Raw genomic sequence first — 14,767 nt, forward strand, 5'->3', positions numbered from 1 at the left:
AACTCTATTTTCAGACCATGCAGACTGGCCGCAATGGAACTCGCACAAACCTTCATTTACCGAGCAGTCCTGGGAGAAAAATGGCTGATCTACACTCAAGTCACACACTGAATAATCACTTGAAGGCCTGTTTTAGGAAGAAAGGAGATCCCGGTTTTAGAGATCATGGAAGTGCCTGAAGGCCTGGGAATCAACCGGGATATTCATGCAGAGAATGTGACCCTTGATCTGGAGGACAGACAGTACCAGACGGGCTGTGTGAGAGTGAGGGTGGAGGAGAGCTGGTTCACTGTGGAGCGGGCGTTTCTTGTGAAGCACAGCGACTATTTCCGCGCTCTCTTTCACTCCGGGATGACAGAAAGTCTGCAGGACGAGCTCTACCTGCAGGGAGGAGTACATGCAAGGGGTTTCCTGATTGCACTGGTTGTCTGCAGGGGAGAGATTCCCGCCATCAGCGACCCGGATGAGTTCGTAGAAGCTGTAGAGTGTGCTGCTTTTTTACAGGTTGCATGTTTGGTCCGACATCTTTGCGACATTATTGACTCAAACAACTGCCTCCTGCTTTACCATGCAGCCTCCATCTTTGGGGTGCATGCACTGGTTCAGAGTGCAGCTCTCTTTCTTTGTGACGCTTTTGATGACCTCAAAGAAGCAGCAGAGAGTACAATCCCTGAAGAGCTGCTACAATATTCTCAAACATTGTCTCCTACTTCTTATATCGCTATAGGTACCCACTCTCCTTCAATGGAGCTGCTACAGGACTCCTTCAGAGTTGTTTGCTATCTCGATGAAAAAGCGGGAGAGTGGAAGCATCTGACAAACCTCCCAACTCTTTGCAGCACCTCCATGGCAGGCGTGGCAGTACTCGACAATCGATTGTACATTGTTGGGGGAGTCTACGGTTATGGTAAGGACACAGTGGACAGTAGCTTCTGCTACAACCCTGAGACAGGGGTTTGGACTACTCTCCCAGGTCCCCAGCAGCCAAGATATGATTTCACCCTGCTTGGATATGAGGGCCAACTCTATGCCGTCGGTGGAGAGGTCCAAAAAAAACCAATTTCCACTGCAGAGCGGTATAACACTGCAAAAGGAGAGTGGACATTTATACATCATGCACCAAGACCCGTTGCATCCGCAGCCTGTGCTGTGGCGCGACGACGGATGTTTGTTTGCTTCTGGAAACCTCCAGACACCACAGACATCTACGAGTACATACCAGTGAAAGATGAGTGGATTCTTGCCACCACATTGATTAGACCTCAAAGCTATGGCCACTGTATGGTATCCCACAGGGACAATTTGTACGTGATGCGCAACGGGGCTTGCGATGATTTCCTGCGCTGCCGGATGGACTGCTACAATATCACAACGGGCCAGTGGACAGCCATGCCCGGGGACTACATCAACAGCAAGGGGGCGCTGTTCACTGCAATGATAAGGGCGGACTCTGTGTTCACCGTGAAACACATGTTAACTCTTGAATACACCGTCACTGGAGATGTATGGAAGCCCCGCAGGCAGATGAAGGGGTTTCCGAAGAGTGGTTCACTGTGGACGTGTTTACTCAGGCTCCCCAAGACGGGACCAGTTACACCACGAGTGGATGCAGAAGGGAAGGAAGAAGAAATGTCTTTGCCAGACGCATCTGAGGGATTTGAGGAAGCTATACCGCTATAAAACTATAAAACTAGAGCGCAACTGAGAAACAATGTCATGTTTCTTTTAGAGTGTCTTTGTGTATACCTCCCTCCCCCCCACACACACCCACCCACACACACACACACACACACACACACACACACACACACACACACACACACGTGCTGACACTAAGCATTTGCTCTGATTAGCAGCAGCTGCTACTGTAGTTTATATTGGGGGAGGCCATGTGTGTGTGTGTGTGTGTGTGTGTGTGTGTGTGTGTGTGTGTGTGTGTGTGTGTCTGTGCATGTGTGTGCATGTGTGAAGTTCAAAGGCACTGACGGGATGTTCGAAACCTCTCATTCTCTGCTTTTTTTTTTCCTGAAGTCACACTGGGCCAATTCAGGAGCCACCGGGCTCTCAGTCAACATAAAACACACCGCAGCTCTCTCACACACTCCTGAGCGATCACGTCTGCAGCCTTGTTAAATACCTGTTTCGGTGGGAAAACACATTTCACGAAGCCTCAGGCTTGTGACTCTGAGGGTTGTGGGAAATGTTTTTGGCTCGCCTGGCCACAGACTGCATTTGTTTTAGGATATGAAAAGCCAAAGGAATTCTGTTTCAATATGTGACATCAACCCATTGTACTTTTATTTTCAACACCGAAGGTGTCAGTGACGGTAAAGTCTGTGCTGTAACAAAAGGCCGAGATGCCGTCAATCACATTTAAAGCTGGAATTTGTCTTTGGGCTTCTTGAGGAGAATATCGTGACTTCAGCTGAACCTTCCCATGTACTTTATTGAATTCAGCAGGGCTACTGGGGTCAATTATACTATTACCATTCCCACCACAGTGGCAGAGGCTGAAAAAGCCGTGTGTGTAAAGCCAAACCATTCTGCATGTTAATGGACTCTGATGGAGAGGAGCTGGTAATCACTTACTGTTCTGGGGGGCGGCAGGTCAGGGAGGCGCTTCTGTGGCACGGAGACATATTTTGCTGCTTTTCCATTGACCAGGGCATTTGATCGGCCATCTAGGTCATAAAAGCATAACAGGAATTTGAACTCATACACATGAATTGACTATTGTGAAATAAACACACAGGAATTAGAAAGAAAATTAAAAAAAACTGGTCCGTCATGGAAGTCCAAATGTAGTCTATTTTTATCAAACACATTTCCAGATACAAAGCTGTGGCCTATACACACTTGTGTTTCCATTGAAGGCACAGAACCTCCATTGTTAAAATATAGCGACTACATAACCCAAATCATGGGGAAGCATTTGTATGGTAGCAATGAGAGCACTATGCAAAACACACAAGACCTCACAGCACGCTCCAGAAAATTAGAAAAGATAAGAAATGAAAATGTTTTGGTTTTCATTGGCCTTAACAGCAGCCAATATTTATGTAGAGCAAAGGGTCCCAAACTTTAGGTTTGTGACCGCCATAAAAAGTTTTCTGTCAAAATAATTACTAAATTAGTAAAATAATACTAAATATTACTAAAATAGTAATTTGCTTTCTTGCCAATGGTTAGATGTACACCGTCATGTCTGCATGTTAATTATGAAGCTGCAGCTAAGAGAGAGTTAGCTTGGCTTAGCGGAAGGAAGGGAAACAACTATCCTACTTTCAGAAGGTACAACGTGTTTAGTATGGGGCCTTAAAAGTGCTGAATCGGGCTTCTTGCTTTCCCCTCTTGAATGACCTGCTGGCTGTAGATTTACAGTTAGCATGCACATATGAGTGATATCAACCTTCCTATCCGTGTCTTACTAAAAATGCAGATAGGCATATTTGTTATAATGTTAATACTAAGGTTATGCCCACGAGTGAATGTATTAGATCATCCAGTAACAGTAAAAAAGAACAAAACAAAGTCAACCAAATGAACCAGATTGTTTGTATGTTTATGTCTGTCTGTCTGTGTGTGTGTGTGTGTGTGTGTGTGTGTGTGTGTGTGTGTGTGTGTGTGTGTGTGTGTGTGTTTCTATAGGTGTGGGGACCACTTTTGGTTAAAAAACACATTAATGAGGACAAACTGTGAGGATATTTAGGCTGGTCCCCACAACTTTAAAGTGCAATTTGAGGATTAAGGTTAGAATTAGGTTTAGTTTAGGTTTAGGTTTAGGGCTAGGGTAGGGGATGGAGTTAGGTACTTAGTTGTGATGATTAGGGTTAGGATAAGGGACTAGAAAATGCATTATGTCAATAAGTGTCCTCACAACTATAGTAAAACATGACTCTGTATGTGTGTGTGTTTTCTGCTCTCTTTTTAAACTCAAGATGTTTGATAGGAAAGGGCTCTCAGGCTGACCCTTCCTTTGGGACGAGGAGTGTAGCTCTGCCAATGATTGTTTACTTCTGTAAACTAGTTCCGCTATCCTCAGAACTTTCACCTAGTTTCTACTTGAAAATTGATATGTGGATTAACAAAGAAATACAAGAGCAAAACAGTGACAGACTCATTTTCTCTTTAGATTTTTCATAGTTTGGGGTTTTCTCTGTCCGAAACACGAATGTAACAGAACATCCGTAATAATTAGATAGCACAAACAAAGAAAAGAAAACATCTGCACCTGTGGACCTCCTGACTGTGTTCATGAGGACATAAAGCAAAATGTTCAGTTATGTACTTTGCTGATGGTTCGTGTTTTTTTGTATCATCACGAGGATAGAGAACAAGCTGAACTCTGCAGCAAAAACAGTCTGTCAGTATTCCCTCAGACTGAGCATGTAATAGCACTGATAAAACTAAAACTAAGATGACTGTCTTTTTTTATGAGCAATGATTTACTCTAAAATCTCAAATGTTTGGCTCTTGCTCTTTGGCTCAAAGATAGAGCCCGGTTTATCACAAGATCATTGATGAATAAACCTTAGTTGTCATAATCTCAGCTCCACTTTCCGTCAGTGTTTGTAAAAGAAAACTTGCGGCTTTGCTAGCGTCGCTGCTGAAAATATGTGTCTAAAGTCTAGTGCTTGCGCTCAAACCACATTCTTCATCACCATCCAAACAAAACAGGTCAGTCTCAGATGCTGAGGAGCTCTGAAAAAACAGACAGGAAATGGTGGGCGAAAGGAGGGGGGCTGAGGGGGCAGCTGCTTGCAGCAGTTTATCATGTCTGCTATTCACTTGAATCTAAATTGTACGCGAGATGTAATAACATAACAAGAATGCACCTTTTGACCCACTTGGACAAACTCAAAATACCAGTAAAAAGCCAGTATCCAAGTCTGATATCATTTCATATAACACACATCCTTTAAAGATAATGACATCTGAAGTTCAAACTTCACATGGTGAAACTACAGTTGTCATAACAGGATTAATGCAGAAGGTTTATGGATACTGTTGACACTAACATAAAGTCGAATTGAACATGTACAAAGATTTTCCAGGGAACTATGTGATTTCAATATGTTTGATTTATGCAGAATTCAGTTGGTCAACCATGATGATTGATGAGGAAATGTGACCCTAACCCATCTCTAAAGTAAATAACCAAAATGTAATTCTGACTAAAAGAAGGGTTTTCTAACAATATGAAGAGCCTGCAGCCGTGTAAGCAGTTCTGTAAGGCTAAACAGCTGCATTTTGAGCTAAATGCTTCAACAAGAACAAAAAGATCATTTTTGTTAACTGGCACGAAACACTAAGCACAGCTGAGTGTTATGTCTGTAGCGTTGCAGGAATTTGGTCACAAACCAAAAACTTGCAAATACTACGAAAGGTCAGTGGACATCTCTGCGTTTTGAATATCTGTACTAAGTTTTCTGCGAATAGTTTGAGAGTTTAGATTCAGGAAAAAAAAAAAAAATTAAATTAAAAAAATGAACTGGTATGACAGGAAAAGTCAGAGCTCATAAAATTTATTAGGAATCATCCTCTGAACAGAAGTTGTTGATCTTACATTTGAGTCTGGATCAAAGTAGTGGACCGACTGTCAAACATTGCTACAGAACCATCCCACTGGTAGGGCTGAGATGCTCTGCCAAAAGCCCTCATTTTGCAATAGAAAGACTAAGAAGTCACACCTCCGTCATCTCCGTTCTTCCCAGAAACAATGACTTTGTTCATGTAGATGTACTCCTCGTCAGCGCCTGCAAGCAGAGACAGAAAAAGGTGGTTAACAGTTGACCGCTGAAGTTAATATTATTATCTGGAATAGACTGTGACCATATGCTATCAAAGCTCATTTTAATGTAACTTCTACTAAATCGAATGTCATATGCAGTGTAGCAGCTGAAACACCTCAAGTGTCACATCTCGTCAAGTTTGTCAAGTTCTGTGTCCACTCGTGTTTTACTTATGTTTTGTTTCCTGTTTTATTTTGAAATATTCACCTCCCCTCTCCTTTCGGACACCTTCACTTCTCTTGTAGTACCGATGGGAAAAATGTGATCCCACCTTAGTGCCAAACAAACTTTCATGTTTGTCAAAAGTCCAGGATTAAAGGGGAACTTCACCCAAACAAGCAGCCCATTGTGCCGACAAATGGGAGCATTATTGACACCCACTCTTACTGTGGAGAGCATTCATCACACATTAGTCAGAGAACTCCTTGCCTGCACAGATAGAGCACTGTGTCACTTCTGTCTTTGAAGTTTTGAAGATCATGCGGCTAAATATACAATACAGCTCCTGAAGTCGGTCCATCTGTTAATACCAGTTTGCATTCCCAAAGAGTTTACATTAAACCCAAACTGTGGTTTGGTTTTGTATTATGCTTCAACTGCACATCTGAATTCATTTCAACAAACAAGAATTAGGAGCGGCCCAAAAGAGACGGCTTCGTTTTATCCATCAGCTTTTCTTTTACATGCTTGAAAAGTAAGAATGAGCAAAATCTAGAGAAAATATCGGAGGAAAAAAAACAACAAAGTGTTTTACGTGGTGAGAGGAGTTGAACATTTCAGGATAAATGACCAGGGGCCTCATCTATAAAAAAAAAAAATTGGGTGGGATCCATACTAAAAGTGTATGTGCACAAAAACCCGGAAATATATTTTCTCAGACACAGAGCTCGAGATGTTTGTGGACGAGGTGGAGGATATGAAGCGCATATTTGTTCGGTGGTCACAGCTGTGACGTCGCAAACGCAGCGAGTGGTAGCGTGTGGCTGCTGCAGTGATGGAAGTTCCACCGCGATGTCTCCATGCCGCTGCACTCTGAGCGCCTGAGAGCGCGTTGGAAACACTTTTACACACAACAACTGCATTAAACTATATGTGAACAATATGAGAATTATTTTTTTTATGTGACGCTCTGTTCTGCAGTCCTTTAACCTGATGCTGTTTGTTGTTATCTCGGATTTTTACAAAGGATGATGATTAGTTTGCAATGTAAATGCGGTGAAAAGGAACGTGTCGGAGAGTATGATATAATGAGCGGAATTAAATGTGAGACATAGATTTGCTTCTATCATTTACAGTTCAAAGTTGCTTATGGAATAATTTGAGGTCACGAGCAAAAAATTACCCTGCTGGTTAGAATGTTAATGATAAAGTGGAGCCACGTCCAAATAAGATGTGATATGAAGTCAAATTAAATATGTGAGAGGCTTCGTTATACGTATCGAGTTGTCTGTCACATTGAATTTTCTACAATCTGGCTTCAATTCACCACCTCACCGTCCGTGTTGCCAATTTTCCTAAAGGTGAGTACGGATGAGTCAGAGTTTGTTGACAGGTGCGCACTATTTACTGTCAAGTTTGTTTTTATAAATCCTGACTTTTGCGTGAGGAGCGGCGTACGCCTTTTTTCAGGCCCTGTTTTGTGCTTACGCAACAGTTACAAATGAGGCTGTCATTGAAGGCTGGACTTGACTTCTCTGTGCACTCGAATATAAACAGGTGAATGTGAACAATGGTATCGCTGAGGCAAGAAGTGGAGATGATGAAACTTCCTGACACACACCGATGCTAATATCATCTTAGTGAGAAAAGGACTGTGTTTGGATTAATGTCCCTCCAAACATGGTGGAGTAATTACAAGCTGGTGAGGACATCGCCATAACTTTGCCACATAAACAGTCTGAATGAACTACTTTTTCCTCAAACAATAAAGTCTGAGGTTGCGCCACAGCACGCTCCAGCTGCTTACTGTAACCTGTTATGGGAATTTGTTCTGGAGCTACAGCTCAGTTTTGAGAAAAGGGCTGTTTCATGAAATTAAATATTTTAGCTGAGTAAGATTATACCCCGGGAGGAAATCAAACAAAACTCCCAAGCTTGTTTGATACTCTGGAGAAGGTTTCTCCTTTGAAATAGATATCAGGAGATGAAACCAAACAGCGGCAAAATAAAACGATGTTTTGCCTGTACAGTGAAAACAGATTTTTGGGGAACAGAGTTGAAACACTATTTATAAACTTCTGCTCAAAGGAAGTGAGCATCCCCAGAGGATAAATGCAGCTTCGGAAAACTGATACAGCTCGGAGCCAGAGGAGGAAGTAGTCCAGGACCTGAACATGGAAACGCATGACTGCCTGTGTGTGTTAGTGGACTGCTGTGTGAGAGAGCTCACTGAGAAAGACAGCGAGGGGAGAAGAATCAATCTGGTCATCAAAACAAAACTACAGAAAACATTTTATTTACTATATCATCAGAACATAAAACACATTTTTGAGGTTGCAATAAGTGTCTTTATTTATTCACAAATGATCACACACCTACAGGGCTGAGGTTTGGCTTACTGCAGTGCTGTTTCACATAGAAACCGAGTGACTTGTAGGGACCATAAATTATATCAGCCCACCAGCAGTCGCAGCATTTTCATGTTGTCTGTCAGAGCCAGTGAGTAAGAAAAATAAGCTTGTCTTTAACTATTTGACAAGATATGTTAAGAGACCATGCATCACTTTAGGATGCATTAGTAGGCACTTTGTGTGAGCTTGCTTATATGTGTAAAACTGCAAAACAGTCACAAAACAAAACAGCATGTATCCAATGGTTGCACAAGAGAGGGAGACGTGCAGGTAAATATTCAGTTCAGCTACCACAATGTGGTGTTTATCAACCAAAGTGGGAAAAAGTAACCCAGATTTATTTGTAAACATAAGCTTGGAGGATTATTATCATTACACGGTGGTTTACTGAGAGTTTAAAATAGCTAAATCCTACCAGAGTTGGCAGCTTGATAGTTTCTTTTAGGTCAAACTGCCAACAGTATAAGCTCATTTAAGTGTGGGAAAACAGCAGGGTATGACCACATGGTGCTTTGTATGAAGACAGACGAACTGCCGGTTAGTCTAAACAGCATTTCAATGAATCCAAACGTGTGGTTAACATTCAACCAATGCAACTGCCATGCAATCCCCCAAAAAAACACATTAAAAAGGAAATATAAGAAAGGTTTGTGAAGACTGATTTTACTGTAATGAAAGTCCCTGCTGCTACCTCTAATACGGTATCACAAACATTTCCTGACAACAGACAATGTTTTTAATGTATATACGCCAACAGTTGTACGTAAAAAGTGCAGTATAGAGATCTGAGACGGTGCTGATGAATGCTGTCAAATCACATTTCTGGAGATGGAAATCATTAACTCCCAAGACATTTTGAAGCCTTCATGGAGGCAAATGGCACCTCATAACACTTAACAGGCATGATTTTATCAGAGAGTGTAGTGGTTGACATAATAATTCATGAGTATTCTGGGAAAAACTCTCAGTTCATTTGTAATCTCAAAGGCTGGTTTATTCCCAATACTGTTACTCTGCAAAAAGTGTTGCTTTAGGCTTTAGGACTCAAGTTTTTCTGCTGTCTTTTAGACTTTCCAATGTATCTAATCTTTTAATTCTAAACCAGGCAGAACATCTTTATCTTCCGCTCACGTAATTCTCCGAAAACAGTTATTATGTTATGAGGTGTTTTCATATGTTTGTGACCTTTGACGTCGTTTGTTTCTTTGTTTTTATTTATACGGTAAAAAAAAGAGAAAAAAAAAAAGTTATAGTTCCCCTGAAATATCCACTGAAAATCAGTTCCTAAATAATTTGGAAGTGAGAGCCAAGTCAGACGGTTTTATATTTGCATTTCCTTCTATATCTACCCTGTCAAACTTTAAGATCAAAAGGTTTTGAGAGGTAACGAGTTGTTAGATGTTAGAGAGATGTTATTTTCTAATTAGTTTTCTGACTAGTTTGGCATATATTACCTAAGCTTAGTTTCATTCAGTGGATGTTTTCCAGACTTAAATCTTTAGAAACTAAGCAAGAGTGACTATTAATGTATATCTTTATGGCAATAATAACAATTATCCATTGTACTTTGAAAAGGCATGTCTGTAGGGCACCTTCTATTCTCTTTCCAACAACCAGCATTTCATTTCTAGGTCTTACCATTTGAACCTCTGTAGGACTGGAGGAGATCAGACAGCAAGCCCTTCTGGGTGGTGGCACTCCCAGTCAGAGTCTCACTGTCCAGGATGAGCAGGAAGCGGTGGAGCTCCATCAGGAGCTGGTCCAGCACTGGAAGCACAGACAGACAAGAAGGACTTAGATTTACAGCTAAATAAAAAAAACATTTTAAAGCTTATTACACATTTCTTGGCACGAGAATATCTTGGAGTATCAAAACAATGGCTGGAGACCAGGACTGTCAAAATTCCCATCATCAAGAAAAAAAGAGGAGCCATGAGTAATAAAATATCCTGTGAAGTATCCAGACAGACATATTCGGAATATTATACTTTAATTTATGGCAGAGGACTTGTTCAACTCAGTGATTTGTCTTTTGACACAGATTTCAGATCTTGGTTTGTTTGCTATTTCTTTCTCACTGCTTCCCTTTTGTTCCTCAAGTTGCTGTAATGCTGCATGCCAACATTTTACATGGGAGAGACTCTTCAGTGGTTTTTAGCTGGCAACAGTCAATAACCACTCAGACTGTCATTCACTTATTTTTTTTCTCTCCTCCAGCTGCTATTGACAGTTGCTAGTCTGTTTGAGGCTGTTTTGGGAGTTTAGTAGAAGGTCAAGTTCAGAGGAGGGAGGAGCCTGGAGCCAGAGTTGGAGGGGCCACTGTGTCTGGGTGCAGCCCACACACATCCTTCAGGGGTCAGCGCTGAGCTCACAGCACTCTCCACTGTGTGTGGGGAGCTCTTTGTGTTTCCCTTCACTGTCTCTCGGCCTCATGAATAGGTCCCTTGCCACAGTGGACCTCAGTGTGTGAGCACTTCAGCAGCAGAGCAGACAGAGGGGGGGATAAAGAAGAAAGAATGTATTAAAGGAATAGGTGGGTGGCAGGTATTGGTGGGTGTGAATATACTGTACATTGTATTAGAATGTGTAGTAACTGTTGACATTTTGGAAAATAATTATCCAGTACTATATTTAGGTGCAAGCCTGTATCACGCTAGTGTTGTAATACACCTGTCAGTCAAATAGAGGATATCTTGTCAGCCTCCCGTTTTGCTTGAAAAGTAAGGTGACTTAAGATTTAGGCACCAAAAACCTGGTTATGTTTAGAAAAAGATCATGGTTTCGATCAAATTAGGTAAATATATGCAAGTAATGTTACGAACACCTTGTAAGTTATTTAACATACATTACATAAGTTAAAAATACTACATAACTTCCTTATGTACTTTGAAGAAATCTAGGTTGACTTTTGCTTTCTCATGGACTTAAACGCCAGCCTCACAGGTAGAAGTCCTGTGATTGCTCCATCCAATCATCCATCACCTCCTCCTAATGCAGACTTCATTACTTTACATCACATGGCCTCCCTTTTTTTTTTTTACCACGGACACCATAGGGCACTTTGTGCATATCTCTTTTCATGCTGAGACGAGCCAAAATGCGAGACTGACACGGTATCCTCTAGAGGACTGATGGGTGTATTACACACTTTCGTGTGACACCGGGATGTTAGGGGAGGTGAAAGGACAATCAATGAAGGAAAAAGATTTGAGTATCAGCACACTGAATTAAATGTCATTTCTTCTTGGTTATTTTGGAAAAGTAAGTGAAGAAAAGTAAACACTTACTCCAATTGGCATTAATTGAAACTGTCTGCAAAGGTACACATACTGTAGCTCTATAAAAGTAGGGACCTTAACTGACATTACAGTAACACATATTAATAAAAAAAAAAGTGACTGCCTTCCTTGGGAAAAACAAATCAGTAAAAAAAAAAAAATGTCTCAACCAGACAAGTGCTGTAGCTTAAAGTGAAATGAAGTTTTGATTATTAAAAAAACAAACCTTCTGCTCCACATAAAATAAAAACTATGACAAGGATAGTAAACTGCTCCTCTCTGTTTGAGCTCTATTAAAACTGTCAGCTATGTCATTTTAATGGCTCCTTCCGGCTCAAACTCATCACTAACTGAGCCTTGCAGTGGAGTACACTCATGCCCTCTCCCCTCCTTCCTACACTCCCGCACATCAAAGGACCTCTGAAAAAGGGGGACTTTTTTTTTGCAACATAAGGTGTCAGACCTCAGTAAGATTTGCCTTTCAGAGATGACGAAAGGCATTCCCAAAACTGCAGCGGGCTGGGTTGTTTTTAATGACTCCTACTCAAGCTGAGTCAGCTTCTGCTGAAAGGCACCATGTGAGGACCTTCACCATGGAAAACATCACACACATACACATACAACGGGGATGTATGGTCACATTTGATTAAAAGATGATGAAAATGCTTTAAAATGGGCTCCTCTATGTGTCGCAATGTGCCGTCATGATTAAAACCACATTCATTACATTTCTAATTGTTGTTTAGTTGTGACTGTTTCGCCGCTCAGTATGAATCTAAACATTTTTCCAGCTTCTCGTCCTTGTGTGTTTGCAGAGATTGACTCAGATGGCCTTTTGGATTGGGGGACCCTGGGAAACAGAGTCAGCTGACAGGACGGGGAGGTCTGTAGCCCGGGCCGGCTCTGTGGGCTCTGGGTTGGCCAGATGCCCACTGCACATCCAGTGAGTGACCGCAGCCTCCACAGCATAAACAATTCACTTCTGTGGAAAGGACTGAAAGGAATCCGAGAGACCAGGAAGTGAGAGTGATTTTAATGTTTTTCAATTAAAACAGTAAAAAGAACACAAGTTAAATAAACACTTTTTGTTTTAATTATCAGCTGAATTAAAGGTTTCAAAACACCTACACAACGTAAAAGCAGAATTGCTGTTCCTCATGTGTGAGATTGGACTTCCTGGCTTGCTTTATTAACAACAGTAAATGACCACATCTTTGTTTGACTTCTCCTGCACTTCACATGACCACACCTATTGAGCTGGATAAAGTGCACTGATGAGTTGGCAGACCGATAAGTTGAATTTGCAATGTTTCAGCTGAGACGGAAGAATGTTACTGAAAAGTGAGGCTGACTCTTAAACTAGGGATTTTTTTTAAAAACCAGTCCGACTTAAGCAGATCAAGTTACAGGGAACTCTATCGTGGTATTGCAACAAATACTTTGTAAGAAAACCATCACACCCTAGATTATATAAAAACAAATGTTTCCTGCAATGTTAGTTGTCACGAGCTGAAGGTTTACATTGGCTGTGGTCAATAGAAAAGGGATCAGTCTTCCAATTTGGCTTAAATTATAACTGAGTGAGACCATACTTTTTATCAGCCATCCAAGAATAAAAATAACAAACAGAATATATGAACGTCTTTACATTTATCTCTGATAATGCATCCATCTGTGCGTCTGTTTCAAATCATTGCTTCTTTTTTATATTTTACAGCCATTGTGCTCAAATGCTAATTTATCATGTTAGCTGTGAAGAAGAAGGCGATAGTTTGGATATGATCTCTATTAGGAGAGGGTAAATCATTAATAAGATTAGAAAGGTGATCTGGTGGTTTATCTCATCCACAACTAATTGAAACACTATAAGGAATAAAATACACAAAAACAGGACTGCACTCAAAAAGTTAATTTCAAAGTTATCTCTGAAAAGGGCAGTTGTATGGCGCCAACAACCAGTCAAGTTAGTTTGCAACCAAGTCTAACTAGACTCATACAATGTATGTAGTGAAAACTTTGAAGGAATCCTTATGTGTCCACAACTTTGGCCAATAAAACTGTTTCTGATGACCTTTGACTATTTGTATATGCAACGTCATCACTTCATCATTTAATCTCATTAGAGTGATAATTTGAAAATAATTTTTGGAGTTATGGCCACAAATGTGTTTTGTGAGGTCCCACTGACCTTTGACCATCAAATTCTAATCAGTTCACCTTCGAGTCCAAGTTAACGTTTGTACCAAATTTGAAGAAATGCCCTCGAGGTGTTCCTGAGATATTGCCTTCGCAAAAATGGGGAGATGTGAGCTCCGTGTCATCTTGACCTTTAACCAGAAAAATGTAATCAGTTCATCTTTAAGTCCAAGTGAACGTTTGCGCCAAATTTGAAGAAATTCCCTCATGTCGCTGTTGAGATATCACGTTCAGAAACATTGGACAGTCAACCCGAGATCATAATGCCTCTGGCCATGGCTGCTGCCAGCAGGAAGAAATTGGACTTAAGTGTGTTCCACCAGTTCTTGTTAAATTTGAACATATTTTCTGCTGAACAAGGGTGTCTTGTTAAGATTTTGGCGGGATTTCCTGCTCTGAGAGACTGGAAGTCCTGCAACACTGACAGACCACATTTGATTTTCTTAAGTTAACAAAGCAGGAATGGCTTCTCATTTCAATCAGACAGCTTCCAGGCTAAATGGGGTAAATATAATCTGACAAGAATATGTTTCCCTATAAATGTAGTCTCTCTCACATCAGCAAGTACCCATACAGACCACTGATGGATGGTTGGAACAACACTTCAGCCCTCTAAAAACCTCGTTTTTCTTCCACCACCTCTTTCTTAGAGGTATGACTGGTCTATACCTCTTTTTCCTCATATTTTGAGGTGACACTGGGCTGTAAATCAAACAAGTTTCTTCTCATCTGTACACCATCTCCTCTCCATCTGCCCTACTTAAGTCCCAGAATATCAGTTTATGCTCCAGGAAATATCCTGTGTTTCACTGATGCAATATTTGTGCTTCTTTTTGAGCATTTTTTTTTATCATGACTTTGATCAACAATGGGGGGGGGGGGGGGATCAAACGGGTGGGGAGTTAAAGAAAACAAAAACAAGTCAAAACAT

At 41.1% G+C, this 14,767-nt stretch overlaps 2 protein-coding genes across 3 annotated transcripts in view; one reads left to right on the top strand and one right to left on the bottom strand.

Moving 5' to 3' along the window:
• Positions 1–14,767, bottom strand: part of afap1l2 (actin filament associated protein 1-like 2) — a 38,814-nt gene that overhangs the window by 13,887 nt on the left and 10,160 nt on the right. For both annotated transcript variants that reach the window (XM_069155563.1, XM_069155564.1), the window contains exons 2-4: positions 10,001–10,129; positions 5,691–5,756; positions 2,590–2,681 (exon numbers count right to left, since the gene is read on the bottom strand). In XM_069155563.1, the coding sequence (XP_069011664.1) occupies positions 2,590–2,681; positions 5,691–5,756; positions 10,001–10,129 (287 nt within the window). The remainder of the gene's footprint in view (positions 1–2,589; positions 2,682–5,690; positions 5,757–10,000; positions 10,130–14,767) is intronic.
• On the top strand, positions 94–1,785 carry LOC138201952 (kelch repeat and BTB domain-containing protein 13). The gene has a single exon (XM_069155566.1). It carries the CDS (start codon positions 166–168, stop codon positions 1,678–1,680), a length of 1,515 nt encoding a protein of 504 aa, XP_069011667.1. The 5' UTR covers positions 94–165; the 3' UTR covers positions 1,681–1,785.

Source organism: Embiotoca jacksoni, unplaced genomic scaffold (assembly GCF_022577435.1).
Source record: "Embiotoca jacksoni isolate LCO1_2020_lvr unplaced genomic scaffold, fEmbJac1.0.p SCAF_20, whole genome shotgun sequence".
Classification (NCBI taxonomy): domain Eukaryota; kingdom Metazoa; phylum Chordata; class Actinopteri; family Embiotocidae; genus Embiotoca; species Embiotoca jacksoni.